Genomic DNA, 27,941 nt, shown 5'->3' on the forward strand with positions numbered 1-27,941 from the left:
CCGCTCTCCGCCCGTATTAGGCTCTCCGGCAGGAGGGAGGAAGCTGCGGGCGGGAGGCGGACCGGGGCCGGCGGGCGGGCGTGCGGAGCGGGGCGCGGAGCCGGGCGGAAAGCGAGGAGAGCGGCATGGGGCGTCGGGCGCCGCCCGCCTGCCTCGCGCTACTGTGGGGCTACGCGCTGGCGGCGGCCTCTGCGGCGCAGGGCAAGGAAGGTAAGTGCGCGCGGCCCGACCCCGGCCCCTGCTCCGCCCCGAGCCCCGCGCGCCGGGACGCGCGCCACTTCGGAAACTCCAGTCCCGGCGTGCTGAGGTCCGGAGGGCTCGCGGGGCTGCGAGCCGGGCGAGTCTGGGACCCCCGCCCCAGCCCACTCGGGGCTGTAGGCGCTCCTAGGACTAAGAGGCTGGCGCCCGGGCGCGCGGGGCTCAGAGGCCGCAGGGAAGGGGACTCGGCGCCGGCCACGAGGCTTCAGAAACGCGTCCCGGGGGGGGGGGGGCGCAGGGTCTCTTGGAGCAGGAGTATCCGGGGGTCTTTACGCGGGGCTCAGCTTCGTGGTGACCTGAATTCGCTAACCCTCTTGCCCCGATTTTGCGGAGAAGGCGTTTCTGTGGAGGCCACTCACTTTGGGGAGGGGCTCGTCGGCTGGCGGGGACACCCTTGCAGAAGCCCGAGCTCCCTGAAGTTTTCTCCACGCCCCGCGATGCCTCCAGTCGGGGAGGAGCGCTTGCCGGGAGTTTCGGGCCAGTTTGCCCACGCACAGCCCTCCTTCCCGCTCCGCACTCCGGGATTCGGGGAGCAGGTCCCCGGGCCGCGAGTGCGGACAGGAAGTCCCAAAGTCAAGCGTTCTGAGCGAGGGGTGACTCAGAGCGAGGAAATGCAGCAGGTGGGGGCGCGGCCTCCCAAGGTGTGGAGCCGGCACCCCAGGGCCACCGCGGAGTCCGGGCACCCGGGGGTGGGGGACTGACTCACCCGCCCCCGCCGCCACGCTGGGTGAGGGGCCGCGTGGACTTCGCCCAGGGCGGGGCCGCGGGTGGATGGGGGCGTTGCCCCCTCGGCTGGGGTCGCGGGGAGGATGGGGGCTCTTGCCCTTGGCCGAGGCGCTTCCTGTCCACCAGTCCACCCAGCCGAGGCCGGCTTCAGTTTCCGACTGAGAAGGTCTGCCCGCCCGCAGGGGCAGAGGAGGTTTCCGCAGGCTCCACCAGAGGGGAGTGCAGAGGAAACCCTGGCCCCGTGAGAAGTTTCCTTGAGCCTTGCTTTCCTTTTCCGCCTCCCGACCTGGGGTTGGAAGTTTTGCTGTTTCAAGTTGGGAGTAAAAGAGGCCCGAACCGGAACTCTTTGGGGGTGAAGGTGAAGGTGTGGGCTGCATCTTGTCGGCGCCCCAATCAGTCGGGATTCCTGGTCCCAACTTGCAGGCTGAGTGGGTGGGCTTTTCTGTGATCCTCAATATGCCCCCACCGCAGCTTTTTGTCCTCCTCCTCCTGGGGGATTGTGGTTGGAGGGGAGAGAGACAGCCACACTCACTGCAGGCCTTTCTTGAAGGCCCCGGGAGGTGGGGTGGGGACTAGGCAGGACTGGTGCTGCTGGGGGATGGTTGTGCTGTAGCCTTGCCCTTGGGCTGCTGTCGAGCCCCCCTTAGCCTAGATGATCAGTGCCCACCACACCCCGATGTGCGTGGCATGGGGGAGGAAAAGGGCGAGGGAAGGTTTCTGCTTAGGCTCCCAGTGTCCCTGTGAGGGCCTCCCCAGGGAGCTGTGCCTGTGGTGGGGGGCTAGAGAGGGATGCCCATCTGGGATTCCAGTTGGATGTGGTGCCTCTGCCTGGAGGTGGGTCGGGGGTGCAGACACAAGCCCTTTCCACCTTCACCCAGACTGCTGTTCACTCCCTCCTCCTTCCCTGTGAGTGCAGGACCAGGCTGTCTTAGGAGGCCCCATGGAGCCTGTTACACTCTCACCAGACCCTGAATCTGTCCTTTTACGAACAGGGAACCTGAGAGCAGCCTGAGCCCTTTGTCTCCAGAGGGTTAGTTCTGAACATCCCGCTTCTTGGGCTCCAGAGCCCAGGGCCCCTGCACCCAGGTCCTGGGCTGGGTTTTCTTGAGACGTGAGAAAACCTGCAGGGCTTGCTGGCCTGAGCTGGGAGGTGGGCTGGAGAGCGCTCCAGAGGCCTGGGAGTCCTTCGCGTCTTGGTTCTCTCAGAGCCCAATGTGCCCCCTGTCCCCATCCCCTTTTTTCTTCACTCCTCTCCCCGTCCTGTCCTGTCCCCAAGCCCCAGCCCCCCGCCTCCCTGCTTCTTTAGGAACCAGCCTGTCTTGGAGGGATGGGGAGAGCAGGGAGGTGATGCCTTTGAGTAAAGAGATCTAAGGTGATATGGACCCACACGGTTGGTCTTTGCGATGGGACTTCAGACTGAGAAGAAGGCTTTCCTGGGGGTGGGGTGAGGGACAGGGGTCCCTGGATGAGCCCAGCTTAGCCCAGGCCTCGGTGAAGCCTTCAGGGCCAGCGGGACCACCTCGGTCTCTGGGTCCCTGGGTCCCTGGAAGCGGCTCAGGGAGAAGCCGCGCCCGTCAGGGTGGAGGGACCAGGCCGGGTGCCTGTTCCTGGTGATCGGTTCTAGGGAATTTCCCCCGGGAGGGAGGGGGCTCCTTCCTGTGTGAAGGCCTCTTTTCTTCTCCAGTGAGCCCTGTGATATTTCTAAAAGCAGGTCTCGCCCCCCCCAACCGTGCCAGGTTAACCCTTCAGCACCCGGGAGCTGTGAGCCCCCTCCCCCAGGAGTGTAGACTGCAGCTTCCCACCCCTCTAGGGAAGGGGGGCGTCCGGATCTTGAGGACCTCTCACCTTTGTCCTCCTGCTTACCTGGGCTGGAGCCAGGAACCCCCCAGATTCCTTCCTGTGCAGCCAGAACATTCCATTTGCTAGTGGGGTTAGTAAGTTTCCCAAGCCTGAGCCTTGGGCATGTCCGAACAGATCTCTGCCCCTGCCCACCCCCCAGCCACCCTCCTGTCCCCTCAGCCTTGGGCCCGTGCCACGTCGGACTTCCTCTCCCCGGCCAGGCTGTGGGCCTTTCCTAGAGGACCTGGCCGAGTCAGCAGCGGTCAGCTCCCAGGCCCGGGGGAGCGGGGTGGTCTGCCCTCAGCAAAGGGTTTCTCTGAGTCTGCCCAGGCTCCCCTCCCCGTCCCCTGCATCTGTCTAAATCGGCTCCATCTCCACCTGCCTGGGATTCCATGCTGAGAGGCATTCTTTCAGGTCCAGGCCTTGAGGGAATGCTCCTTCATGGGTTCCTCATGTTTCAGAGTCCAGAAGAAGTGAGCACTAGGTCCCTCCCTACCCCCCCCAGGGCTTTTACCCTCTGAATCTGGGGACCTTACAGAGGGAAGGCTTGTTCTCCAGTCCCCTGAGCCTCCGGGGAGAGTCGCTTCTATTGGGAGCTACCTGGACGTTGCTTGGAAGTGGAGGAGGAGGCTGCACCAGGGGTCTTGACTGCAGTCAGTGAGCCTGGCAAAGCCAGAGGTGGACAGTGGGAGGTGCCCGAGGGCATGGCTGAATCTGGGGAAGCCCCTGGCAACGTGTCCTTCCCGCGAATCCAGATGCCTCTCTGGGGACAGTGAGGTCCTGGCAGCTGTTTGCTCTGGGCCTGGACGCTCCCTTTAAGGGTTTCCATCTCCAGGCCCTGGATGCCTCTGGCATGTCAGTGGCCAGGGTGTCAGGGACAGAGGTAGCGGGAACGGCTCTCCAGGGCCAGGCCTCGCCGGCTCTGTGTTTCTCTGGGTCCCTCCTGGAGGCCCCGTGGGTTCAGGGCTTTGTCCTGCCTGCTCTGTGGCTTTCGTGGTGGGAAGATCAGTTTCCAGACAACCCCCACTCCCCTTCCTGGAGCCGTTCCCACCTGTTAACAGCTCTTTCCTCTTGGAGGGCCGGGAGACACGTATGTACACACGTGTGCTGCATATGGGTGGCCTTTGTGGGGTTGAGGGTACTTTGTGCTGTGTGTGGGGTGGGGGGATGTGGCTGGAGCAGATAAGGGTGCCCCCGAGACCCGCGTGCTTGTGAACCGCTGCGGAGGGGCCTGTTCAGGAAGCAGGTGGGGCGGCCTGGTGTCACTCAGGTGCAGCTGCTGTGCCCTGCTGGGCCGAGCTCTGCCCTCTGCCCAGCTGGGGCTGCGAGCGGGCTGCATGGCTGGAGGGAGAGGCCTGGTCCTCAACCATCCTGCACTGTGACTGTGACAAGGTCCCCTCCCTCCCCGGGGGGCCTGCCTCCCTACTTCTGGAGAGATGGGTCTTCTTGGCCTTGCTGACCCTGAGTGGTGGAGTCTCTCTCTAGGGGCTGGGGAAGCCTTTAACGCCACTTGGGATTCCTGGGGGACTCCTGCCTTTTCCACCATGGCCTGATCCCTGAAGATACCTCCAAGCTGACCCAGTTTCCCCTCTTTCATCCCTTCCAGTTGTCCTGTTGGATTTTGCTGCGGCTAAAGGGGAGCTTGGCTGGCTCACACACCCGTATGGCAAAGGGGTAAGCTGCCTGGGGTAGGTGGGGGCCTGGGGACCAGGAAGCTGAGAGCCGGGGAGGATGGGGCCTGGCCCAGATCCGATGGCTCAGCCAGGGTTTAAAGTCAGGCTTCTCATCAATTAGGCAGGCTGGGGTCAGAGGGCAGGGAAGGGCCCCGAGAGGTGGGGAGAGCTGGGGAGACAGCTGGAGGCCCGAGCAGAGCAGGACCCCTAGATGGTCAGAGGGACCCCCTCTGGCTTCCTCCATTCTCCCCTTGGCAGGGAAGGAGTTCAAGGCTCCCCCTGTCTTTGAGGTCCCAGCGCAGGAGATGAGGGATGAACTAGAGACAGGGAACAGTGTTCCCAGGTCCCCACAGCCCTGGAAGCCAGATCAGGTTCCTTTTGGGCAGGCCCCTCTCCCTGCTTCTCCAGCTGTTGCTTCCCTTTCCTGCTTGAGGCTGAGTTTGTTTTGCCTCTTTCCCACCAAGTTCATCCCCCCTCCACCCCTTCCCCTCCCCTCCCCTCCCCTCCCCCCTCCTCCCCTCCCCTCCCCTCACCCCCTCCTCTCCCCTCCCCTCCCCTTCCCCTCCCCCTCCCCTCCCCTCCCCTTCCCCTCCCCCTCCCTCTCCCCTCCCCTTGCCCTGCTGTGGCCTGGACTGGTGGGCAAAATCCCAGGGTCCTCTCCCCAGCTTTGCCTGTGACTGCTGTGTGGCTTTGGGGAGGATACTGATGCTCTGGGCCTCGGTTTCCCCCTTGTTGAATTTGTTCTGGGGCCTGAGCTGTCTCCAGGGGGTACTCGAGACAGTTTCTATTGCTGGCCAGATCTGTGAGTGAGTTGGGCACTGGCCCCTGGTCACCTTAGCTCCTTAGGCCTGGAGTTTAATGTCAGCAGGTTTCCAGGGTCCTGGAATGTCATCCAACCAAGTCATGATACAGAGCAGGAAACGGATGCCCAAGGGCGTTCGAGGCCAGGGTCGCACAGTGCAGCCCAGGCCTTTTTCCTTGGCCCCTTCCGCTTTTTTCATACATTTGTTCATTCATTCAACAAATACTTTCCCAAGTACCTACTATATTTGAGGTAGGCCCTGGGAATACAGAAATGCCCTAAGGAGCTCAGACTCTGCTGTGGCAGCAAGATGCAGTTGTTACCATGTAGGTGCTAAGATAGTGGAGGCCATGGGAGGCCAGGGAAACACTTGCCCCAGTCTTGCCCCAACCTGGGAAGCCTTCCTGGAGGAGGCTGAGCAATGATCTGAGCAGTAATGTGGAATCACCTGTTCCTGATCCGACCCCTTCCCTACCACTCACATACATCTACACAGTGAACGATAACAATGGTGATTATGATACCAGTTGCCTTGTGTGACTGTCACCCATGCCAGGCAACGTGCACAGAATTTGGCAGATGTTCTGTCATTTATCTTCACAGCAAGTCTGTGGAGTAGCTCTGGCCCCCATGACAGGATGGGGACTTCAGGCTCAGAGAGCTAAAGCGATCTGCCCGAGGTCACATGGGACCCCCAGCCTCCGCCCACAGCTCACTGTCTAATATAGGGGTTTACCACCCCAGCACTGGCCCAGGGGTGACACCAAGGGGTCAGATCCAGTTCAGCCACTTGTAATGTGTGAGGGAGACTTGGAGCCCCTTCCTGGGCCCGAGAATGAGGCTGGCAGGAACCGGAGAGCCTGGCGCCTGGTCTGCCTCCTGGCTGATGCTGCTGGGCCCCCGCCTCCCTGCCCACACTAACCTTTCGGCCCCACGCAGTGGGACCTGCTGCAGAACATCATGAACGACATGCCCATATACATGTACTCCGTGTGCAACGTGGTGGCCGGCGACCAGGACAACTGGCTCCGCACCAACTGGGTCTACCGCGGGGAGGCCGAGCGCATCTTCATCGAGCTCAAGTTCACCGTGCGGGACTGCAACAGCTTCCCCGGGGGCGCCAGCTCCTGCAAGGAGACCTTCAACCTCTACTACGCTGAGTCAGATGTGGACTACGGCACCAACTTCCAGAAGCGCCAGTTCACCAAGATCGACACCATTGCGCCCGACGAGATCACGGGCAGCAGTGACTTTGAGGCGCGCAACGTGAAGCTGAACGTGGAGGAGCGGTCCGTGGGGCCGCTCACCCGCAAGGGCTTCTACCTGGCCTTCCAGGACGTGGGCGCCTGCGTGGCGCTGCTGTCTGTCCGCGTCTACTACAAGAAGTGCCCCGAGCTGCTCAAGGGCCTGGCCCGCTTCCCCGAGACCATCGCGGGCTCCGACGCGCCCGCCCTGGCGACCGTCGCAGGCTCCTGCGTGGAGCACGCCGTGGTGCCCCCGGGGGGCGAGGAGCCTCGCATGCACTGCGCGGTGGACGGCGAGTGGCTGGTGCCCATCGGGCAGTGCCTGTGCCAGGCGGGCTACGAGAAGGTGGAGGACGCCTGCCAGGGTGAGTGAGGGCGCTGCGGTGGAGGCCCTGCTCCCGGGCTCTAGGCTCTGCTCTCGGAGGCAGGGACCTTGGTAGTAAGGTTGTCCTTGCTCTGACATGCAGTGGTTCTGTTAGTGGAAATCTCAGAGGCTTCCTAGGCTGGATTCACACATTCATGAGAATGAATCCATTGAGAGATGGACAGTGTGCAGAATGTGAGTGAAGACTCAGATAGGAATGGAAGTGAGAGTGTTAGGCGCTCTGTTGTGTCCAACTCTTTGCAACCCCATGGACTGTAGCCTGCCAGGCTCCTGGGTCCATGGGATTTCCAGGCAAGAGTACTGGAGTGGGTTGCCTTTTCCTTCTCCAGGGGATCTTCCCAACCCAGGGATCAAAGCCAGGCCTCTCATATTGCAGGCAGATTCTTTACTGTTTGAGCCACCAGGGAAGACCCCAGACAGGATTACTTGAGTTCACATCTCAGTTGTGCGTTTAGCTGTGTGACTTTCAGCCAGTTCTTTAACCTCTCTGTGTCTGGGTTTCCTCATTGTATGATGGAGGTGAACATAGTGCCTATCTCGTAGGGTTGTTATGACAGTCAAATGACTTAATACTCATAAAATGCATAGGTCAGTGTCTGACACAGAAGTGTTTTTAGTGTGATTGTTATTTTTGGTTCATCCCACAAGTTTATCTTGAGTATCTAGTATGAAACAGCATGGTGGGTACAGGGCATTCAGTCCCAGGAGCTAGTTCCTTCTCTGTTAACTCACTGTGTGACCCTGGGCAAGTCACTGAACCTCTCTGGGGCTCTGGCCCCCTCTTTGGTTCTTGGAGGTGAGTGAAGTGGTCCCAGGATTTGCATTCCTTGGCCGCACGTGACAATCACCTGAGGGGCTTTCTGAAGAAGGCTTGCTTGGGAGGGGTGCTCAGGTCTGCCTTCGCTGCCTGCCTGCCCTACCCTGAGCCACAGACCCAGATCCGCCCACTGGGGCTTCTGCTGATGATGAGGGGGCCGGCATCATCAGACTCTCGGGACAGGGCCTGAGCTCACATCGAGAGGCCAGGGCTTGGCACAGCCAGGCCTGTGCGGGATGCGCTAAAGCCACGTGGATGTCTTTCAATGGTGACTTTTTCTGGGAACGGCTGCGGGGCAGGGCATTTGTGGAATGTGGGCTGACCTTTGGCAGGCTCTGGGAGCTTCTTTGCTGAGATAAGCGGGGTGTTGAGAAATCGGGGGTTCGGGGCCTGCACTTAGACATACCGGCAAGTGACCTTTGGTAAATGCCTCTTCACCTCTGGCCTCAGGCTTCCTGATCGTTCAACTGTTCTAGCAGATTATATTCTTACCTAGTAACCGTGGATCTTGCAAGGTTTCAGGTGCTGGAGGACCCTGAAGCCCTTTCTCATGGGCTGCACTTGCCTCTTAGAGCAAATCCTCAGAACCTTGCTTAACACAGTCTACAGCCCTGAATGAGAAGTCTGCTCAGAGCCTCTCTGCCTGTGGCTCAGTGTCTGCCCCGGCCCTCCCACCCCCCTTTGTCCTCCCAGCTGCCCTCTGCTCCTCAGGCGGCCCCGCCTGCAGTGACCTCAAGTGCACACCCCCAGATTTCAGACAGTGACCGCCGGGGGCAGGGGGGGCCACCCGGTGGGTGAGCAGACTCCTCCCGCATGACATCCTCACACAGGAATGCAGGCGGGGGGTGGGGGGCAGCTGAAAACTTTCCACAGGCCGGTGATTCAGGCCCGGCCGCGATAAGTGGACAGTTGAAGTGGGGGATGTCTCTCTCCAGGAAGGGGGGTCGGGCTTCCCTCCCTGGGAGCGGGGGGGGGGGGGTGGTCAGGGCCTCTCAGGCTTTGTTTGTGAAGAGTTGAGCCGCCCCGAGGAGGGAGGCCTGGTTTCCAGGAGCGGAATCTTTGACTTTGTTCGTGGGACCCTCTGCACCACCAGCCACCTGTTGCCCTGGTTTTTCCCCCTTGGAGTCCCTCTCGCTAAATTCCCATCTGTGTGGCTCGGGGCCCCTCTGCATGGTTGGGAACCCCCAGCCTGGCTACTCTGCCCCTGCAGACCTTCCCTAGCAGCCCGGGACTGTGATGGCAGGGCAGAGACCCAGTTACAGAGCTCGGTGCCCTTCCCGGGCAGGTGCTCCATGTACCTGCCTGTACTGCCGCCCTGAGAGGCAGGGACTGCTACCCGTCCCGTTTCACAGACAGGGAACTGAGGCTCAGAAAGGTGAAGAAACCTGCCTGGCATCACACAGCTAAGACTGGTCGCCCCAGCACTGGATCCAGGCCACAGGATGGCTCAGGAGGCGGGGCGGGAAGTGACCGGTTCCTCTGGAATCCCTGACTCAGCGCCCGCCTGGGGATGGACGCTCAGGGCAGCAGGGGTGGCAGGTCCTGGCATAGGCGGTGAGGTGGTGCGGGTGGGGACTCTTCCTGAACACGTTACGGAGGAAACAAAGGGAGCTGTAGGGTCTGTCCCCTGCCTGCCCTCCGCAGAGCCGTGGACCGAGAGTCTCCCGCTGGGGCTTTACTGGTGGCTAGCCAAGCCCAGAGAGGGGCTGGGAGGCCAAGGTCACCCAGCTCCTGGTCCAGGTGATTGTCAGCTCCTCCCCAGGGTTCCCTCCCCAGGAAGCTCAGGAAAGAGTTAAACGGACAACGGAAGGGAGCCACCTCCCAGGTGCTGTGTGGACAGGTGGGCACTCGGCTGAGCTATGTCAGGAATGAGCCAGCTTCCCTCCGGCGTCCCTGCCCCCCAGCCCTGCCTAGGGGACGCTGGAGCTGCCAGGCTGACCGCCATGTCCCCTGGGGCGGCTCTGTCTCCGTGTTGGTCTCAGCTTCCTGTCCTGGCATGGCAACTGGCGCCTCTGCCCTGGGGGCTGTGGGCCAGGTGAGCAGGTGGCCAGCAGCTTGGGCCAGAGGCTCAGTCCAGCAGCTAGGGGTGGGGGCTTGGGGGTCAGGAGGTCCCTCCTTGGGGGCTCTTGCTCCCTTGAGAGGCCCAGCCCCTCCCCACTCTAGTCTGTTTGTCCTCCAGTTCATGGACACCTCATCCCATGCCGAGCATTTCCCAAACAACCCAGAGAGCCCGAGCAATTTACCCCCATTTTACAGATAAGGAGACTGAGGCCCAGGGAGAGGAAGTGAGTGAGTGAGCTGGGGCCTGGCGTGGGGAGGGCAGTGCGCTGTCTTCAAGTGCCCCTGGCATGTAGCTTTCTGCTTGCAAGCCGTGTGACCTTGGTGAATCCCCTCTGAGCTTCGTTCTCCCCACCTGTAAAATGGGTGGGTTGGAGCCTTAACATTCAGAGCCCACCTCCTGTGACTTTCTGCTGTGGTTCCTCCTGAGAACCTGGGTTGCTCTGGCAATCTGCAGGCGGGGTGACCTCTACATGTGTGGCGCCTGAGTGGCCCAGGCCTGGCCCAGGGTCCAGAGTTGAAGAGGAGGCATCCGCTAGGCAGGCTGTGACTCTGAGTGTCCCTGAGCACGGCAGGGGCTGAGCCCCAGGCTGAGGGGTGCTGGTCTGCGATCTGTGGGTTTGTCCCCTCCCTGGGCCTTACGTCGGTGGTTTCTTCTGCCCTGAATGTGGGTTGGAGCTGTGGCAGCGCGCCCCCCCTGCCCAGCCCTCAGCTCACACCGAGGGCAAAACCCCTGTGGGGGGCCCTTCCTTCCTCCTGTACTGAGGTGAGCGGGGTCCCCGGAACGGAAGGAGGCAGAGAAAGCAAACAGCAGATGAAAGGCTGGAGCCGGGGAGCCAGGGAGGCGGAGTCCCGGCTTATCGCAGCCTGGTGGAGGAATGTGCCCACAGATAATTCCCCGGGGTGTGTGGGAACAGGGCTGCTGGGGGCGGGGGGCCGCTGGGTCTGGAGCTGTCAGTGCCCTGCGTTTGCAGGGTCAGGAACTTACGGGGTCGCCGATTGCTGCCCGTCAGGTGCTGGGCAGAGTCCAGGCTTTGTGCCTTTGGGCTGGGGTGGTGCACCTGGTGGCCAGCTGGCCTGGGCTGCGGTAGGTGATTGACCACAGGTGGGTTGCCACCGCCACCCCTTGACCCTGTGCCCTTGCCACTGCTAGCCGGAGGAGGGGGCTGGGCCCTGGAGGAGGGGCTCTGTGGGGGCTGGATTGCATCACGCCAGAGGGCGTATGTCCCTGAGTCATCCCACGCTGCCACCTGAGGGGCAGGCATCAGGAACTGGAAAAACCAGGGTACACCCTTGGGCGCAGCCACTCTGCCCCTGTTCCCCTGCTCAGAGAGGCCTGGGCCTGCCAGGCGACGGGGGCCAGGGAGGTTCTCCACGGGTGTGCCAGAGCCGGGATCTGGAGCTAGGCAGGTGGCATCCCGGGCACCATCCCCCAGTGGTCTCCTGGGCACTGAGATGCTCATTTCTGTGGCCCTGGAGCTCATTTTTAATGAGCATGTAGGTTCTGTCTTTACTCACATATTCATTCATCTGTCCAGTCAGCAGATGTTAGCTGAGCACCTGCTGTGTGTCAGACCCTCTGCTGGGTCAGGGGACACAGAGAAAGCGGATTCCATTCCTGTGCCCCACCAGCTGCCTGCCTCATAGAAGATCCGAAATCATTTCAGAAGGAGTCCAAAAGCCAGGGCTGTGCATTCCCCTGGAGCAGAAGCGGTGTTTGTTTTTCTTGCCATGGTCTCCCAGCAGCCAGCATTGTGCCAGACACGTAGGAAGTGCTCAGTTTCTGTTTGGTAAACATAAGATTGAGTAAGAGATGCCCTGATGGTCAGAAGGGGGCCAGAGATTGGAGAGTCTGGGAGGGCCGTGAAGAGGAGCTCAAGCTGGGTATTGAAGGATGCATAGGAGTTTGCTGATGGGTGAAGGGACAGTGGGTATTTTGTGAGTGTGAGTTATGTTTGGGAATGTGTGACCACCCAGTGTGTGACCCCTGTCCCCACTCATCTGCCCGGAATGCCAGGAAATGCAACCCTGCAAAATCAGGAAGACCCGGGGGCCTACCAGTGGCAGACACGTGGACTCTGGGGCCCCTGAGCACGGGCATACTCTGGCGGGGCCCAGGGAAGGCCCTGTGGAGCTCTGCGGCTGGAGGAGGGGGCAGCGCATTCCCGTCAGGCCAGCACATGCCCTGCTGGTGCTGCCTCTCCGCTATTCTCTGGCACATGCCCAGCGGAAATCTCTCCAAATTCCCTCTTTCCTGCCGGCAGCAGGCGGGCCACCCCCAGCTCGGAGACCAAAGAACGGAGCCCGCCCCTGCTCCCGCTTCCTCCTCTGGCCTGGGGCTGGGGGGCTGGGGAGCAGCCACTGGGGGGCGAGGGGCCCTGTGGGGTTTACAGGTGCTGAAAGCCTTTAGGGGGCTTGAGGTCCCTCCCCAGTCTGAGCGCCTGAGCTGGGGGTGTGTGATTATGTTCTTGGGGGCCCCTGAGCACCCCGACTCTGCGGGGCCTGGACCACCTGCAGCCAGTACTTACCCAGGGTGTAAGCCCCTCTGGCAGACAAGTCAGGGCATTTGGGGGAATTGAGATCCCAGGATAAACAGGGCCCAGCTTTCTGAAGTCTCATTTTCACTTGTAGGTTTGGGGGAGGAGAGAGCTATTTTTGTATTGTAACAGATAAGTAATGAGGAAGAATGCAAAATACACAGGGATTCCTTAAATGCAACTGGAGACTTGAAAGACCTTTGGGCCTTGAAGTAGGAGGTCATGTTGGTGGGCCCGACCAACCGCCTCCCACGTGGCCTGGGTTTGATGCCACTGTTTTCTCCCCAAGGACATAGCAGTGCCCTGTGTTAGGAGGCATCACCCACTCCCCCTTCCCCTAGCTGCTCTGAAATCAGTCCTGGGATTTTCTGGCTGTTGAAGCGGCTGAGTCTCCTCTCCTCTCTCTTCGGGCTTGTTTAAGAACTTTGGTTTCTCTTTGCTCCAAACTGACATGTTTGTGGGAAAAGGAGAGGGGCTTGAGGTCTGGCATCTGGGGTTTAGGTTTTGGTTTCATGTCTTAGGAGCTCGTTGACCTTGACCAAGGTGTTTTACCTCTCTGAGCAGCAGTTTCCTCACCTCCAAAGTGGAACAAATCATAACAGCGCCTAGTATGATAACAGACTTATTGTGAATGTCAAGTGCTTGGTCCAGAAACTGCACAGAGCAGCTGCCTAATCAGTGGTCGCTGCTTGTAACTGGGGCTGCAGGCTATGCTGTCCTGGACAAGCCCCTCCCCTGCGGTGTGTGCCCCAGCTCTTTCAGGGCCTGTGTTGACATTCTGCCGTGGCAGGACAGGCAGGAGAGGGGGGAGAAGCTTCCAGGATATTCCCCTCGGGCCCCCCGGCAAGCAGAGTCATTAACAGGAGTCACCATCAAAGAGCTTAGAAACTGGATGTCCTTTAATTCCTTTCCCCTGACTCCCCACCTCTGCTCGAATAGGAAACTAGACAAGGAGGGAGACTGTCCACAACTTTTTTCAACAGCGTACATCTGACCATACCATTATTCTCTACGTCAAACCTTCAATGGCTCTCACCGCCCCTAGGATAAAGCCCCAGTTCCTTGATCTGACATTAAGGGCCTTTCTCAAGCTTGTCCCTTGAGACGGCTCAGACTTACTCCCTGCTATTCTCCAGACTTGGGCCCACAAAGCCACGCGTACTTCCTGTTAAGTCTTGCTCTTTCTCACCCCTAACTCCACCTCCCAATATTTCTGCCCTGCTGAACTCCTACTCAGCTCCTAAGCCCTGGCTGAAATATCCCCTATTTGACTCCACAAGCCTCTGGCCAAGGTTGCTTCTACCCCTGTAGTCCTTTGCCCACCCTTTTCTGGTGGACATCATCCTGTGCTCCTACTCCCTGAGGTCAGGTGCTTTGTCTCGGGGCTTCCCTAGTGGCTCAAATGGTGAAGAATATGCTTGTAATACAGGAAGCCCACGTTATTCTGGGTAATCCCTGGGTCTGGAAGGTCCTCTGGGGAAGGGAATGGCTACCCACTGCAGTATTCTTACCTGGAGAATCCCATGGACAGAGGAGCCTGGTGGGCCACTGTCCATGGGGTTGCAAAGAGTTGGACACGACTGAGCGACTAACACTTTCACACTTTCACGGGGTCTGTGCATAGGGCTGGACATAGAGTCAAGGATCAATGCTTGATGAACATGATGCTGAAGCTAGAGGTGTCTTATTCCGTGTCTTCCCACCAAATAAGCTGAGGGTGGGGGACATTAATTGTAGACTTGGGGAAGAGGACCCTGGGGGACCCAGCCCCATTCTGGCCGCTTTAGCAGCTGCCCAACCCCAGGACAGCCCTGCGCAGTCTGGGTAGTTTCCTGCCTGTGGGGCCAGGAAGGGGCCTGGGGCTGGGGCAGGATCGGGCGATGGGAGGAAGAAGCCTCTGGAATGAGGTTTCTGAGACCTTCCCCCGCCTGGCTGGGAGCGTACCTGCCACCAGGGAAGGAAGAGCTGCTTCCTGGCTGCCCTTGTCAGCGGAGGAAGTGACTCGGTCACTGAAAGCAGATCCAGAGAAAATGCTGGGGCTCTGGTCTTTCCTGCTTCCTGGGGCCAGCCCCAGGACAGGAAGGCGGTCTGGCCTCGGGGTGGCGGGAGCACCCGCAGAGCTGGCACCCTGATGCTCCTGGCTGATCTGTTGGGGGGCTGGCGTGGGGGTGGTGATCGTCAGTCAACAGACACAGATGAGGAAGGAGACATGGTCACTGCCCGGGCAGCTCGTAGTCCAGGTGGGGACCTGCCAGGCTGGCCTGCACAGACTGAAGGAGATAAAGCAGACAGGCAGCTTCTTGGGAAGCTGGAGGCTGAGATGCGGGCCGTGAACGCCAGGTGCAGGGGCGAGGAGTTTCTTGCAAGAGCCCGTTGGGGGTGGTTTGCGAAGGTTTGGAGCAGGCTGGCCAGGCGCTTCCCGGGTGCCCTGCCTGAGCTACGTGCTTACCACGCATTCTGTCATCACTCTCACCAATGACAAGACTGGCCCATAGAGGCTCAGTGACTTGCCTGGGGACCCAGGGCAAGGGAGTGGAAGAGTCGCTGGGGCTGGAGCAGGCTGAGCTGACCCTGTCCCTGCGCCCCCAGCCTGCTCGCCGGGGTTCTTCAAGCCTGAGGCGTCTGAGAGCCCGTGTCTGGAGTGCCCCGCACACACCGTGCCATCCTCCGAGGGCGCCGCCGCCTGTGCGTGTGAGGACGGCTACTTCCGGGCCCCACAGGACCCGCTGTCCCTGCCCTGCACGCGTGAGTCTCCCGGGGGTCGGGGCGGGCGGGCTGAGGGCAGCGGCTGATGCTGACCTGTCCGCCCCCTGCCCCGCCCCGTGTAGGCCCCCCGTCCGCCCCGCACTACCTCACAGCTGTGGGCATGGGCGCCAGAGTGGAGCTGCGCTGGACGCCCCCCCAGGACAGCGGGGGCCGCGAGGACATCACCTACAGCGTCTCCTGCGAGCAGTGCTGGCCCGAGTCAGGCGAGTGCGGGCCCTGCGAGGCCAGCGTGCGCTACTCAGAGCCGCCACTCGGGCTGACCCGCACCAGCGTGACCGTCAGTGACCTGGAGCCCCACATGAACTACACCTTCACCGTGGAGGCCCGCAACGGCGTCTCGGGCCTGGTGAGCACCCGCAGCTTCCGCACCGCCAGCGTCAGCATCAACCAGACCGGTGAGGGCCCCGGGGTGGTGGCTGTGCCCTTGGGACCCGCCCAGGTGGGGGCACTTCCTAGGATGGTCACCCAGAACGCCACTGGGTTCAGAGGGAGGCAGCACGGAGCGCTCAAAGGCGCAGTCTCTGAGCTCTGTGACTGTGGGCAAGTTACTTAACCTCTCTGAGCCTCAGTTTCCTCACCCGTAAAGTGTCAGTCGCTCAGTCATGTCCGACTCTTTGCGACCCCACGGACTGTAGCCCGCCAGGCTCCTCTGTCCATGGAATTCTCCAGGCAAGAATACTGGAGTGGGCTGCCATTCCCTTCTTGAGAGGATCTTCCCGACCCAGGGATTGAACCCGGGTCTCCTGCACTGCAGGCAGATTGTTTACTGTCTGAGCCACCAGGGAAGCACCTGAAAAATGGGGGTTATTTAAGGGCTGTTGAGAGAATTTAATGAATCCTTATATGTAACCTGGTCCATAGAGAGGTTATTGTTTTCTTTTAGTATTTATGCACTCATAAATACTCATGGGGCACCCCTGATGTGCCATCCTGTGGTGGGGCCCAGCCTGGGGCGCTGTGCTCTGGGGCTGGAAGCTGAGAATCCCAGGTCAGACTGTGGATGGGATTGGGTCTGGGTGCTCCCTCAGTGCTCCCCTGCCCCTGGGTGGCTTTTCACACCCCTTCCCGCCACCACTGTCCCGCCCAGAGCCCCCCAAAGTGAAGCTGGAGAGCCGTAGCGCCACCTCGCTGACTGTCTCCTGGACCATCCCTCTGCTGCAGCAGAGCCGCGTGTGGAAGTATGAGGTCACCTACCGCAAGAAGGTAACTCGCGCAGGGGTGGGGCTGGCCACAGGGATGCTCCCTGCACGACGCAGCCGTCTGGAGAAGCTCTGCTCTGCAGAAGGGGAAATGGGGGTCTGGGGTCTTCCTGAGAGTTGCCTCTCCGAGGCCAGCCAGCAGGGGTTTGTGGGAGAGAAGACGCCATGTTCTGGAATCCCTGGAAGAGGTGGGAGTGCAAGAGAGCCCGGTCCTGGAGATCAGGCAGACCTGGGTTTGAGTCCTGGGTCCTGCATTTGCTGCCTGTGACCTGGAGCAAGTCACTTCGCTTCTCTGAGCCTCAGTTGTATCCTCTGTAAGAAGGGCACTGACCCTGCTAAGCTGGAGCTGCTTTCTGGCAGGCTCAGCTGACAGCCCGCCCCGGCCTCATGGTCTGTCCCCCCACCTGCTAAACACCCGCAGGGCGACTCCAATAGCTACAACGTGCGCCGCACCGAGGGCTTCTCCGTGACGCTGGACGACCTGGCCGCGGACACCATCTACCTCGTGCAGGTGCAGGCGCTGACGCAGGAGGGCCAGGGTGCTGGCAGCATGGTGCACGAGTTCCGGACGCTGTGTGAGTCGGGGCCAGGGGCGGGCCGGCCCAGCGCCCCGCCACTGCCGGGCCATCCTGGGCACAGGGAGTAGATCAAAGGACTTAGAACTGCCCCCTTCCTGGTCAGCCGGGGCCTCAGACGGCCCTGTGTGGGTCAGCCCCAAGCCTGGGAAGGGGCAGGATGGAGGGCAGGGGGAGCCAGGGCCGTGTATTCAGGGTTGTGTTGTGGAAGGATGTAGGTTTTGACATTGACAGGCCCAGTTCCAATACTGCATTGTGGAGAGAGTCCCCCATGCCTGCTCCGTTCCCTGGGGAGGGCCTCTCGTTTGCCCTCATGGACCCTCAGTAGTAGAGGCACCCAGCAAGTGTCTGGGGCCCTAAGTACAACCTGGGGACCACCATGGTTTGAAGTGTGGGGACTCCTTTGTCATGTTCTGGTCTCCCCGACAGCCACGGGAGGGTCTGGCAACGTGGCAGTGGTCGGCGGTGTGGCTGTCGGTGCGGTCTTGCTCCTGCTGCTGGCAGGGATCGGCTTCTTCATCCACCGCAGGTTCGTGGGAACCCATGGCCGGGCTCCCCAAGGACTTACATGGGACACGGGGATGCGAACCTCAGTTTCCTGAGGGACAATGAGGTTGAAAGGAATCTAGTCCCTGCCTCCTGGGTGTGTGTGGGACCACGGGGGCTCCGGGCATAGTGGTCACAGGATGGTGTGTCCATACTTCCTCGGGACACACGGGCAGGAAGCTCTGGGCGCTCTGATGAAGGAAGCCTGCGTTACAGCCGCTTAAGGGCCATTACAGGGTGTAGATGCCAAGCAGGGAGCCGGCTTGTTCACTCCCTCTCTTCTGGCCTTCCCCACGCCCTCTGCCCGAGGACACCAGGCCCCCACTCAGGGCCAGGGTAGGGTCAGGAGGCTCTGACACAGGGGTCACTGAGCTCCCTATGTGCCTGGTCTCCCACGGGACCTCACAGGAGGAAGAGCCTGCGGGCACGCCAGTCCTCGGAGGACGTTTACTTCTCCAAGTCAGGTGAGCTGCGGCCCCTGCTGCCCGCCTGCTGTCCTCATGCCCCTCTGTCTGTGATGGCGATGGGCATCCCTGGGGGTCTCTGGCCTGTCACCTCCTCCTCCCCCTGCTCTAGGGGCCCTTCCCCTCCCCAAGCTGTCTGTGACCCCACCTCTCCTTCACCTCCCAGAACAACTGAAACCCCTGAAGACCTATGTGGACCCCCACACCTACGAGGACCCCAACCAGGCTGTGCTCAAGTTCACCACCGAGATCCACCCGTCCTGCGTCACGCGGCAGAAGGTGATCGGAGCCGGTGAGGTTGCGCGCCGCAGAGGGGCCTGGGGTGGGTTCGGAGCGCCCAACGCCCGGGCTGACGGGGGTGCTTCTCACACCTCGCCTGCCTGCAGGAGAGTTTGGGGAGGTGTACAAGGGCATCCTGAAGGCGTCGGGGAAGAAAGAGGTACCTGTGGCCATCAAGACACTGAAAGCCGGCTACACAGAGAAGCAGCGAGTGGACTTTCTCAGCGAGGCCAGCATCATGGGCCAGTTCAGCCACCATAACATTATCCGCCTGGAGGGCGTCGTCTCCAAGTGTGAGTCCTGGCTCCGGAGTGGGGGTGGGGGACCCGTATGGGACGGGAGGGGCTGCCTGCTGCTCAGAGCCACGCCCCTCCCCTGACACCTGTGCGCACCTCCTCAGACAAACCCATGATGATCATCACCGAATATATGGAGAACGGGGCCCTGGACAAGTTCCTGCGGGTGAGGATGTGGGCCCGGGTGGGCTGGGATCCTGACCGGGGGCGGGGGCCCCCAGTGGGTGTGGCCTGGCTAGGGTGCCCGGTGGGCATGGCCGGCTGGCGGCTGAGGCCTGGTGCCCCTGCAGGAGAAGGATGGCGAGTTCAGTGTGCTGCAGCTGGTGGGCATGCTGCGGGGTGTCGCGGCCGGCATGAAGTACCTGGCCAACATGAGCTACGTCCACCGCGACCTGGCTGCCCGCAACATCCTCGTCAACAGCAACCTGGTCTGCAAGGTGTCTGACTTTGGCCTGTCCCGTGTGCTGGAGGACGACCCCGAGGCCACCTACACCACCAGTGTGAGTGCCTGGCGGCTCTCGCCAGGACGGGGGGCCTCGGGGTGGTGCTGCCTTTGCCCTCTCGCACCTGGGGCCTGGGTCTCTGGGGAGCGTGGCCCTGACTGGGATCGTCCCGGAGGTGGTCGAGGGGACAGTTGTGACTGGCCTGGTCCCTGCAGGGTGGCAAGATCCCAATCCGCTGGACGGCTCCGGAGGCCATTTCCTACCGCAAGTTCACCTCTGCCAGCGATGTGTGGAGCTATGGCATCGTCATGTGGGAGGTGATGACCTATGGGGAGCGGCCCTACTGGGAGCTGTCGAACCATGAGGTAGGCCCCCTCGCCCTGCCCAGCCCTGTCTGGACCTGGGCTTAGCCCTTTACTCATTCCCGAACCCCAGGGGTTGGGCAGAGAGGAGTTTGGGGGGCTGGTCTTCATCTGGTGCAGCCCTTCATTGGTTCAGTGAATGTCTATTGAGGGCCTACTGTGTGTCAGGCTGAGTGCTGGGCTCAGACCCAGTCCCTGCTCACACTCAGCAAAGGACCAAAGAAAGAAGTCGTGGATGGGGGGAGCATGTGTGCCTGCATGTGTGTATATGTGTGCATTTGTGTGTCTTCGTGTGCACAAGTACCTGGTACCTCATGCAACTGGGAGGCCTGGAAGGCTTCCCAGAGGAGGTGACATCTCAGCTAAGACCGAGGCATAGTAAGGCAGCAGCCAGGTGAAGACAGAGAGGGGGAAGAGTGCTCAGGCTTAAAGGGGGCAGTGTGTATAGGCCCCCGGAGACCACAAAGAGTCTGGCTACTGGGCCCATGGCATGGCTGTTGGCCTGGTGCCCAGGAGAAGGCACAGTCAGTGGACCCTGCCTCCTCTGCAGACAGCCTCTTAGCCCCGAAGGTTGTGTATCAGGCTCAAGAAAGGAGGCCCATCCCCTCTCTTTCGGGCTCCCCTTCCTTCTGCCAACCACTGTATGGGAGTTTGGGGGCTGTGAAGGCACCCTGACCATCCTGCCCGCTCCCAGGTGATGAAGGCCATCAATGACGGCTTCCGGCTGCCCACGCCCATGGACTGCCCCTCCGCCATCTACCAGCTCATGATGCAGTGCTGGCAGCAGGAGCGCACCCGCCGCCCCAAGTTTGCCGACATCGTCAGCATCCTGGACAAGCTCATCCGCGCCCCCGACTCCCTCAAGACCCTGGCTGACTTTGACCCCCGGTGAGTTCTGTGCTTTCGGTCCAGGGTGGCCTCCCAGGGGTCCTCCTGAGCCGCTTCAGCATGGTGGGCAGTGAGGGGCGGGGGCAAGGGCTCAGAAGTGACCTGTGGGCGTTACTTAGCCCTGACCAGGGTGGCTCAGGCGATCCTAACGGAAGCAATCAGCATGTGTGGTAAATGGGCCGGCCTGGCGCTTAGCATGTTTTAACCCATTTAGACAGCTTAGGAGATGGTCCTGTAATTACCCGCCTCTTGTAGATGAGGAAACAGACGCAGGGCAGTGAAGGGTCTTACGGGCTGGCAAGCGGTCAGGCCGGGACCGCGGCTCTGAGAACCTGACCCTCTCACCTTTGGTTCTTTTGTGGTAACTGGTGGTGCTGCTGTCAGTGGAAGCAGGGGCTGCAGGAGCCGGAGAGTGCTCCTGACCTGCCAGGCTGTCTCCTGGCACCCTTTCCTGACTTGGTTTCCCCATTGCCCAGATGAGGAAACCAAGGCAGGGCACCTGGGTGGCTCGCTGGGCTGCAGGAGCAGCTTTGGGGCTCACCCGCAGGCTGCTGTCTGCTTTGCAGGGTGTCCATCCGGCTGCCCAGCACCAGCGGCTCAGAGGGCGTGCCCTTCCGCACGGTGTCCGAGTGGCTGGAGTCCATCAAGATGCAGCAGTACACGGAGCACTTCCTGGTGGCCGGCTACACCACCATCGAGAAGGTGGTGCAGATGACCAACGAGTGAGTCTCTCTGGCCCCGCGCCGCCGTCCTCGCCGCGTGCGCAGGCCGCCTCCGCCCCCCCCCACTCCTCTCTCCCTCCCCTGCCCTGCCCCTGTCTCTTTCTCTCTCCTCCTCTCGCTGGGAGAGTGGCTTTGCAGGAAGGGCAGGACCAGGCTGGCAGCCAGCAATCCTGGGCACTTACCCGTGGCTCCGGTGAGAAAATGATAGTAATCGTAATCATAACAGTGGCATCTACTGAAGGCTGACCATGTGCCAGCTCTGCGCTTGAGCACTTGGCTTTGTTTTTTCAAATGCTTTATTGCTATAACTTAGATATTATGGAGGGCACATGTCTTAATTGTAGAGATCAAAGTTGGGTTTTTTGGCTCTGCCCTGTGGCATGTGGGATCTTAGTTGCCTGACCGGGGATTGAACCTATGCCTTCTGCATTGGAAGCATGAAGTCTTAACCACTGGACCATCAGGGCAGTCCCGTGTGCTTGAGTACTTTGACTCAGCCTTCGTGCTACCTCGTCAGGTGGGTCCTGTATTGGCTGTAATAGTGGGCAGGGCGTGTGGCAGGTGAGAAGCAATACAGCCCAGGGTTCCATGGCCATTAGGGCTTCTCCAGCCCTGGGCAGTCAAGCTCTCAAGGTGGGAAACCATGGAGGTCGTTAGTGGAGAAGAGGAGGCTCAGAGAGGTGACGTGACTTCTCCAGGGCACACGGTTTATAGCTGAGAAAAGAAAGACTTTGTTTCAGAGCCGTCACCTGATTGAATTCCCTATTTGACTCGTGAATAGAGGCTATTATTAGCTCCCCCCCCCTTAACAGGTAGGGAGACTGAGGCTGTGATGACGCAGGTGGCCCGAGGTCACACAGTCAGCTAGGCACACCGTTCTTCTCCAGGACTCCGGGCAAGCTGAGCAGAGGCCTTGCGCTTTCCTGGTGGACGTGAGAAGGGGAGGGCACCACCCGTCCACCCCGGCACCTCTCCCTGTGTGGTTGCCTCTCCGCCCTGTGGTCCAGCGTGGCAAGTGGTGCCAGCCCCGCCGGCCCTGCCCACCCCGGCTTCTGCCCTGCGGGAGCTCTCCTCTCCTCCCAGCCCCAGCGTCAGGGACCCTTCCTGACACGGCCTTGGCACAGACACCTCTTCCCATCCAGGGAGGAGGAAGACACTGTCCGCTCGGCCTTTTGTGCTTCTAAAAATAGTGGCAGTTCCCAGCTGTGTCAGGTCTAAGGTCATGGAGGAAATGAGCCTTGGGGCCAAGAGGTTTTGGGAATCGCATGGGAAAGGTTGACCCAGGCCCCCTGCAGTTTTGGGTCACAGTTCTGGGGCTTGGGCCTCTGTCTGAACATTCTCCAAAGCCTCTAAAAACTGCTCAGCTGGACTTCTGACCTGCTGGTCAAGGCCTGTCAGACCAAGCCCTGGCCTGTCCCAGGGGACAGCCCGGATGAAAGTCAGAGACAGAGCTGACCAGAGGGAGGCGTGGAAAAGTAGAGAAAAGAGATGGGTATCTTTCTTTTTTTGCATAGAAGTTTAGTTGATCTACAATGTTGGGCCAGTCTCTGCTGTACAGCAAAGTGACTCAGTAATGTACATGTATACATTGTTTTTTTATATTCTTTTCCACTGTGGTTTATCACAGGGTATTGAATACAGCTCCCTGTGCTATACATTAGGATCTTGTGAGGCAGGTATCTTGTGTTGCCAGCCAGCTGCAGGGTCCAGAGCTTGGGCTCTGCAGTCACACCTGGGTTCGAGTCGCACACTGGCCACTTCCTGGCATGTGGTTTTTGTGAGGTTAGGTTCCATCTTTGAGCCTTGGTTTCTGTCTCCCTGTTTGGGTGCAATGCAGACGATGCACCTGGTACACAGTAGGGGCTTAATCCATGTCACGCTCCCCTGCTCCTCCGTTCTCTTGCTTCTCACCCACAGTCCGTGGGCAAATACCAGGGCTTCTCAGCCCCTCCCTGTAACCTGGGAGCCTGGGGCGGCCCCTTTGCCCTCCCGGGGGCCCCCACCGAGGACAGTACAGCTTTTCTGCGGGGTGAGCAGAGCTGAGGTCAGGGAGACGTGCTTACAGAAGACTCAGCTCTGAGAAGCTTCCTGGAATAGCCCGGGGGGCTCCTCGGCCAGTTCTTTCCCTTGAGCGGGAGCAGGGCTGTCTGGGACCGATGGGGGCGAGTGTGTGTTGAGATCTGAGGAGGCCTGGAGAAAGGCAGGAAGTCCTTCCACGCGCCAGCCCGCCCTCCCCCGCCTCCTCTCAGCCCCTCTGCTGCTCAGGCCTGGGGCCTGTGTGACTCGCGTGCTGCCTCCGGCTTTATCTCCAACTAGATGAGGGAAAGGGGGACCTCAGAGTACTTTTTAACCTTGGAGGCTGTGTCTGCACGTGCTGTGGGTCCTAGTGGGAGGCTCCGCACTGTTCTCGGAAGTCAGCCCTCCTGGGATGGGATGTGGATTTCGGCTCCAGCGCCTCACCCTTGCCCTGAGTCCACGTCCGTCACCCCTCTCAGAGGCAGCTGCTCAGCCCCCTGGGGTCCTGCGTGCGTGCACGCTCAGTCGTGTCCGACTCCTTGCGACCCCAGAGACTGTAGCCCAACAGGCTCCTTTATCCATGGGATTCTCCAGGCACAAATACTGGAGCAGGTTGCCATTTCCTTCTCCAGGAGATCCTCCCGATCCAGGGATTGAACCCGTGCCTCTTGCTTGGCAGGCAGATTCTTTAACACCAAGCCACGTGGGAAGCCCCTGTGGCTGGTCTTTTCTCAGCTTGAGCATTCACCATGTTATTTTGGAGTCACTTGAGTTTCTAGCTTAGACTAGTGAGTGGTTCTAAATGTTTTTTGAGGAGCTAATGGAAGTCATAGGTTTTGCACCCCAGAAAAATACCCAGTCCAACAAAGGGCCTCTGCCATGTCTGAGGCTATGGCCCACTGCATCCTGGGGACATGGGGGCGCTGGCTGATGGGTCTTCTGGTCCCCACGTGCCCTCAGCACAGCTTGACACTGATGGGACGGTTGCTGAGAGGCTGACAGATCAGGCCGCTTTCCCTCCGCCCTCCTCTCTCCTGGCGCCAGTGGCCAGCGCACAGTAGGTGCTCCCTGGGGAGGCTGTGGCCTCCGAATTCCCTTGGGGGGGAGGGGGGCTGGCATTGCCAGGGCTCAGGAAAATGGCGGCCTCGGTCGTGTGCGTCCCCGCTCTGTGATGGGAGTTGATCCCGGGGGGTGCCTGCCCTGGATCTCCCAAGGCAGAATCTAAGGCTGGGGCAGGAACAAAGCTGGATGGTCTGCCAGAGGCCCAGGCGTTGGCCAGTCTACGCGGCGAAAGCACCCAGGCGTTGGCCAGTCTACGCGGCGAAAGCAGTGCTGCTTTTTCCGCACCCTCGGCCGTGCAGCTTAGCAGGGGTGCTGCAGTGGTGGGTGAGGAAGTTCTCCCAGGTGTCTAGCTTCGGGCCTTCCTGCTGCAGTCCTGGGGCTGCCCTCCCACACCTCCACTCTTCCAAGCTCAGCACTCCTCCAGGGGCTCCCAGAGCCTGTGGGAAAGTCATGTCTCCAGAGTTGCTTGCACCATATAATTAGCTCCCTTTACAGCCAGGAGAGGGCCCATAAAAACCTGGGTGTTTTCATGGGTTGGGGCTGATGGGTGAGGATGGCAAAGGGGGAAACTCCCAGTGTGAGCAGTAAAGGTCTGCTCCAGGGTTCCTGGGAGTGTAAAGTGTAAATGGCTGTACGAGGGGATGGAGGGTCATGGAAAGGGGGCGGGGAGGCTACTGGGCCCCTGGGCACGTCTTTCTGCCAGCACTGATGCCGGCTTCCCCCTCTGCCACCAGTTTCCAGGATCTCCCACCCTCCAGTTAGGCACAGGTGCCTCATTTTACAGGTGAGGAAATCGGGGTTCCTAAAGGGAAAGCCCCTGCCTCAGGGGAAGCTGGTCACCGGATCTGGTCACTGGAAAGCCCCTCCTGTTAGAGACTAGCAGAACTTTAACCTCCGATGGCGCCTCAGTGGGCTTCCAGGTGGCACTAGTGGTAAAGAACCCGCCTGCCAACGCGGGAATGCAAGAGATGCAGGAAGAGCCCCTGGAGCGAGGCCTGGCAACCCACTGCAGTATTCTTGCCTAGAGAATCCCAAGGACAGAGGAGTCTGGAGGGCTACAGTCCATAGGGTCTCACAGAGTTGGATATGGCTGAAGCTATTTAGCATGCAAGCACCCACGGCCCCTCAGTAAGGATTTCCTGAGTCCTTCCTCCCTTACGAGAATTTGGAGGGAGTAGGGGTGAAACGAGGCGGTGGCTGTGAAGAGACCTGGGGCGAGAGCCTTCAGCGTCCCCCCGGAGGGTCCCTGGGATCCGCTGATGGCATCTGTGCTACCTGGGGAGGAGCCTTAGCTGGGCCTTTAGGACAGACCCAGGGTGGGGGAGACGGCCTTTGTTCACAGCTGGCTTGTTCAGCTCCTCCACCTCTCAGCTGTGTCCCTCTGGGCAAGTCAGTTCACCTTGCTGAGCCTCAGTTTTCTAATGTGCAAAATGGGGGCAAAAACAGCACCCACTACACGGATTTTATCCAATTTGATTAAAACAAAAAAAGCTTCTTGCACTCAGCGCTCTGTCGTTTCTGAACTTGTCGTCGGCAGGTTTGCAGCACATTGGCCCTCCTTATGAAGCCCCCACCCCCGGTGCTGCGACCCCTCTCCCTGCCCCCCTCTCCCCGCGCCCCTCCCCCCGCCCCCTTCTCCCCGTGTGACCCCCTCCCCCTCCCCCCGCGCCCCCCTCTCCCCGTGACCCCCTCCCCCTTCTCCCCGTCCCCCCTCTCCCTGCGCCCCCCTCTCCCCGTGTGACCCCCTCTCCCCGCCCCCTTCTCCCCGTGTGACCCCCCTCCCCGCAACCCCCTCCCCCCGCCCCCTCTCCTCGTCCCCCTTCCCCGTGTGACCCCCCTCCCCGCGCCCCCTCTCCCCCCGCCCCCTTCTCCCCGTGTGACCCCCCTCCCACCGCCCCCTTCTCCCCGCGCCCCCTCTCCCCCGGCCCCTCCCCCGCCCCTCCCCTTCCCCCTCCCCCGCCCCTCCCCTTCCCCCTCCCCCGCCCCTCCCCTTCCCCCTCCCCCTCCCCCTCCCCCTCCCCTCCCCTTCCCCCTCCCCCTTCTCCCTGCGCCCCCTCCCCCCGCCCCCTCCCCCCGCCCCCCTCTCTCCCCGTCCCCCCTCTCCCACCTCCCTCCCTCCCACGGCTGCCCCTCTCCCCAGAGCTGCTCCTCACCCTCTCCCCCTCTGTCTCGCCCCCACACAGCGACATCAAGAGGATTGGGGTGCGGCTGCCCGGCCACCAGAAGCGCATCGCCTACAGCCTGCTGGGCCTCAAGGACCAGGTGAACACAGTGGGGGTCCCCATCTGAGCCCCGACGGCCCTCGAGAACCATCTGCTGAGAATACTTGAAGAAACAGACTGGCTTCCTTCCATGCTGGCCCACCAAGGACCTTATTTATTTCCAGTTTTTCTTTGTCGACACCATCCTGAGGCCTCTGCCGCGGGGAGGTCTTCGAAGATGCCTTGGCCTGAGCTGAGGAGAGGGCTCAGGGAGCCTCTTGGCTGAGGAAGGACCGACCGGCCTCCAGGCACGCAGCGGCCCAGCGCCCCCGCCAAGGCCGTGGGCCCACACACAGGTCATCGCCACGCGGGCCGTCGCCACGGTGACCATCGTCGCTGACCCCCGCCTTGCAGAAGCGGAGCTTCCGGAGGAAGCGGAGTGGGGACCTCATGCTGAGAAGAGGCGGAGCCACACGAAGCGGGCAAGACCCAGGGAGGTTCTCCCAGCCCTGTGCCTTCCTCAGCCCCCACGGGCCAAACTCTTTGCTCCCCGGGCCCCCCGCAGGATGCTTGGCTGTGTGGAGAGTTTTTAAAATATATATATATTTTGTACCTTGTGGAGAGAATGTGTGTGCGGCGGCGGCCCTGGCCCGGGCTCGGGGCAGATAGCGCCGGCGTCGGACGTTGCCAGGCAGGGGGCAGCCCATCCAGCCCTTCACCCGCCCAGACACCATTTACAACTCTGTCAGTGTTAATGATTTTGTTTCGTTGGGTTTGTTTTTTTTTTTTGGAACCTTAATTTATTATTTTTTTATATTTATTGTTAGGAAACGACTTATTTCTGCTCTGGAATAAAGTTGCAGATTGTTCAAACTGAGTTTGGTTTTCAGCCTTCGGAGGAGCAGTGGGGTTGAGAGGCTGCGTCCGAGGCGGGGGCAGGCGCGTCCCTAGGGTCTGGGGGTGATGAGTCCTCACCTCCCATGCGGGGTGTGGGTTGCATCCCTGGTCCAGAAACTAAGATCCCACATGCCATGTGGTCGAAAACTGTTTTACAGATAAATAAATAAAATAAAATTGGGTCTTTAAAAAAATGAAGTGGGGTGGGGAGGGCTCACCCCCACCCGGGAGAGTAGAGACCTTCATACGCAGTGCACATACGCAGTGCACATATGTCATGGAGCCCTGGGAGTGGGGTGGGTGGGAGGTGGGCAGGGGACCAGGAGCAGGCCCTGCCGTCAGGCCTCCAGGGTCGCCTTTGATACCAAGGCTTCTGGATGGCCGGCTGGGGAGGGGAGGGCGGAGGGGAGGGCGTGGGGGGAGGAGGCGGCGGTGCGGGGGTGATGCGGGAGGGCAGCGAGAGCAGCCATCAGCCTCCCTCCCACACATCTCCGCAGAGCTGTTGAAATAAATTCTTCATCCATGTCGGGCTCTGAGGTTTACAAAAGCTTTTCACAAGCTTGGGCTTGTTGTAGCCTTAGCACTCCCGAGTTTTGTGGGCAGCCCCGTTTTACAGAAGAAGAAAACTGAGGCTGAGCCCAGTGAAGGGGCTTGCCCAAGGCCACGGTGAGTTAGAGGCAGAGGCCAGACTTGAAAGCAAGGCCTTGCATCCCAATAGGTGCTTTTCTCACAGAGGGGAGACTCAGGCTCAGAGATGTGTAGTGACTTGCCCTAAGTCATGCAGCAGGAAGGAGCAGGGGCCTGGAAGTCACAGCCCTGGTGTCACACCCCAAGCCTTCTGCACTAAACCAGGTCACTGCCCAGTACACCAGAGATCATTCTTGGT

The 27,941-nt window shown here is 60.6% G+C and overlaps 1 protein-coding gene across 1 annotated transcript; it reads left to right on the forward strand.

The window, feature by feature from the left end:
* EPHA2 (EPH receptor A2) lies at positions 1 to 27,031 on the forward strand. Its single transcript, XM_081575076.1, has 17 exons — positions 1 to 210; positions 4,430 to 4,497; positions 6,238 to 6,907; positions 14,929 to 15,084; positions 15,168 to 15,500; positions 16,193 to 16,308; positions 16,726 to 16,879; positions 17,309 to 17,408; positions 17,834 to 17,889; positions 18,056 to 18,181; positions 18,276 to 18,461; positions 18,569 to 18,630; positions 18,755 to 18,964; positions 19,123 to 19,272; positions 19,964 to 20,157; positions 20,724 to 20,879; positions 26,141 to 27,031. The coding sequence occupies exons 1-17, from the start codon at positions 126 to 128 to the stop codon at positions 26,244 to 26,246; spliced, it is 2,928 nt and encodes a 975-aa protein (XP_081431202.1). The 5' UTR covers positions 1 to 125; the 3' UTR covers positions 26,247 to 27,031.
* Positions 27,032 to 27,941: the final 910 nt, after the last annotated feature.

Source organism: Giraffa tippelskirchi, chromosome 3 (assembly GCF_054371585.1).
Source record: "Giraffa tippelskirchi isolate mGirTip1 chromosome 3, T2T-mGirTip1v1.2.pri, whole genome shotgun sequence".
In the NCBI taxonomy this organism is placed as follows: Eukaryota; Metazoa; Chordata; class Mammalia; order Artiodactyla; family Giraffidae; genus Giraffa; species Giraffa tippelskirchi.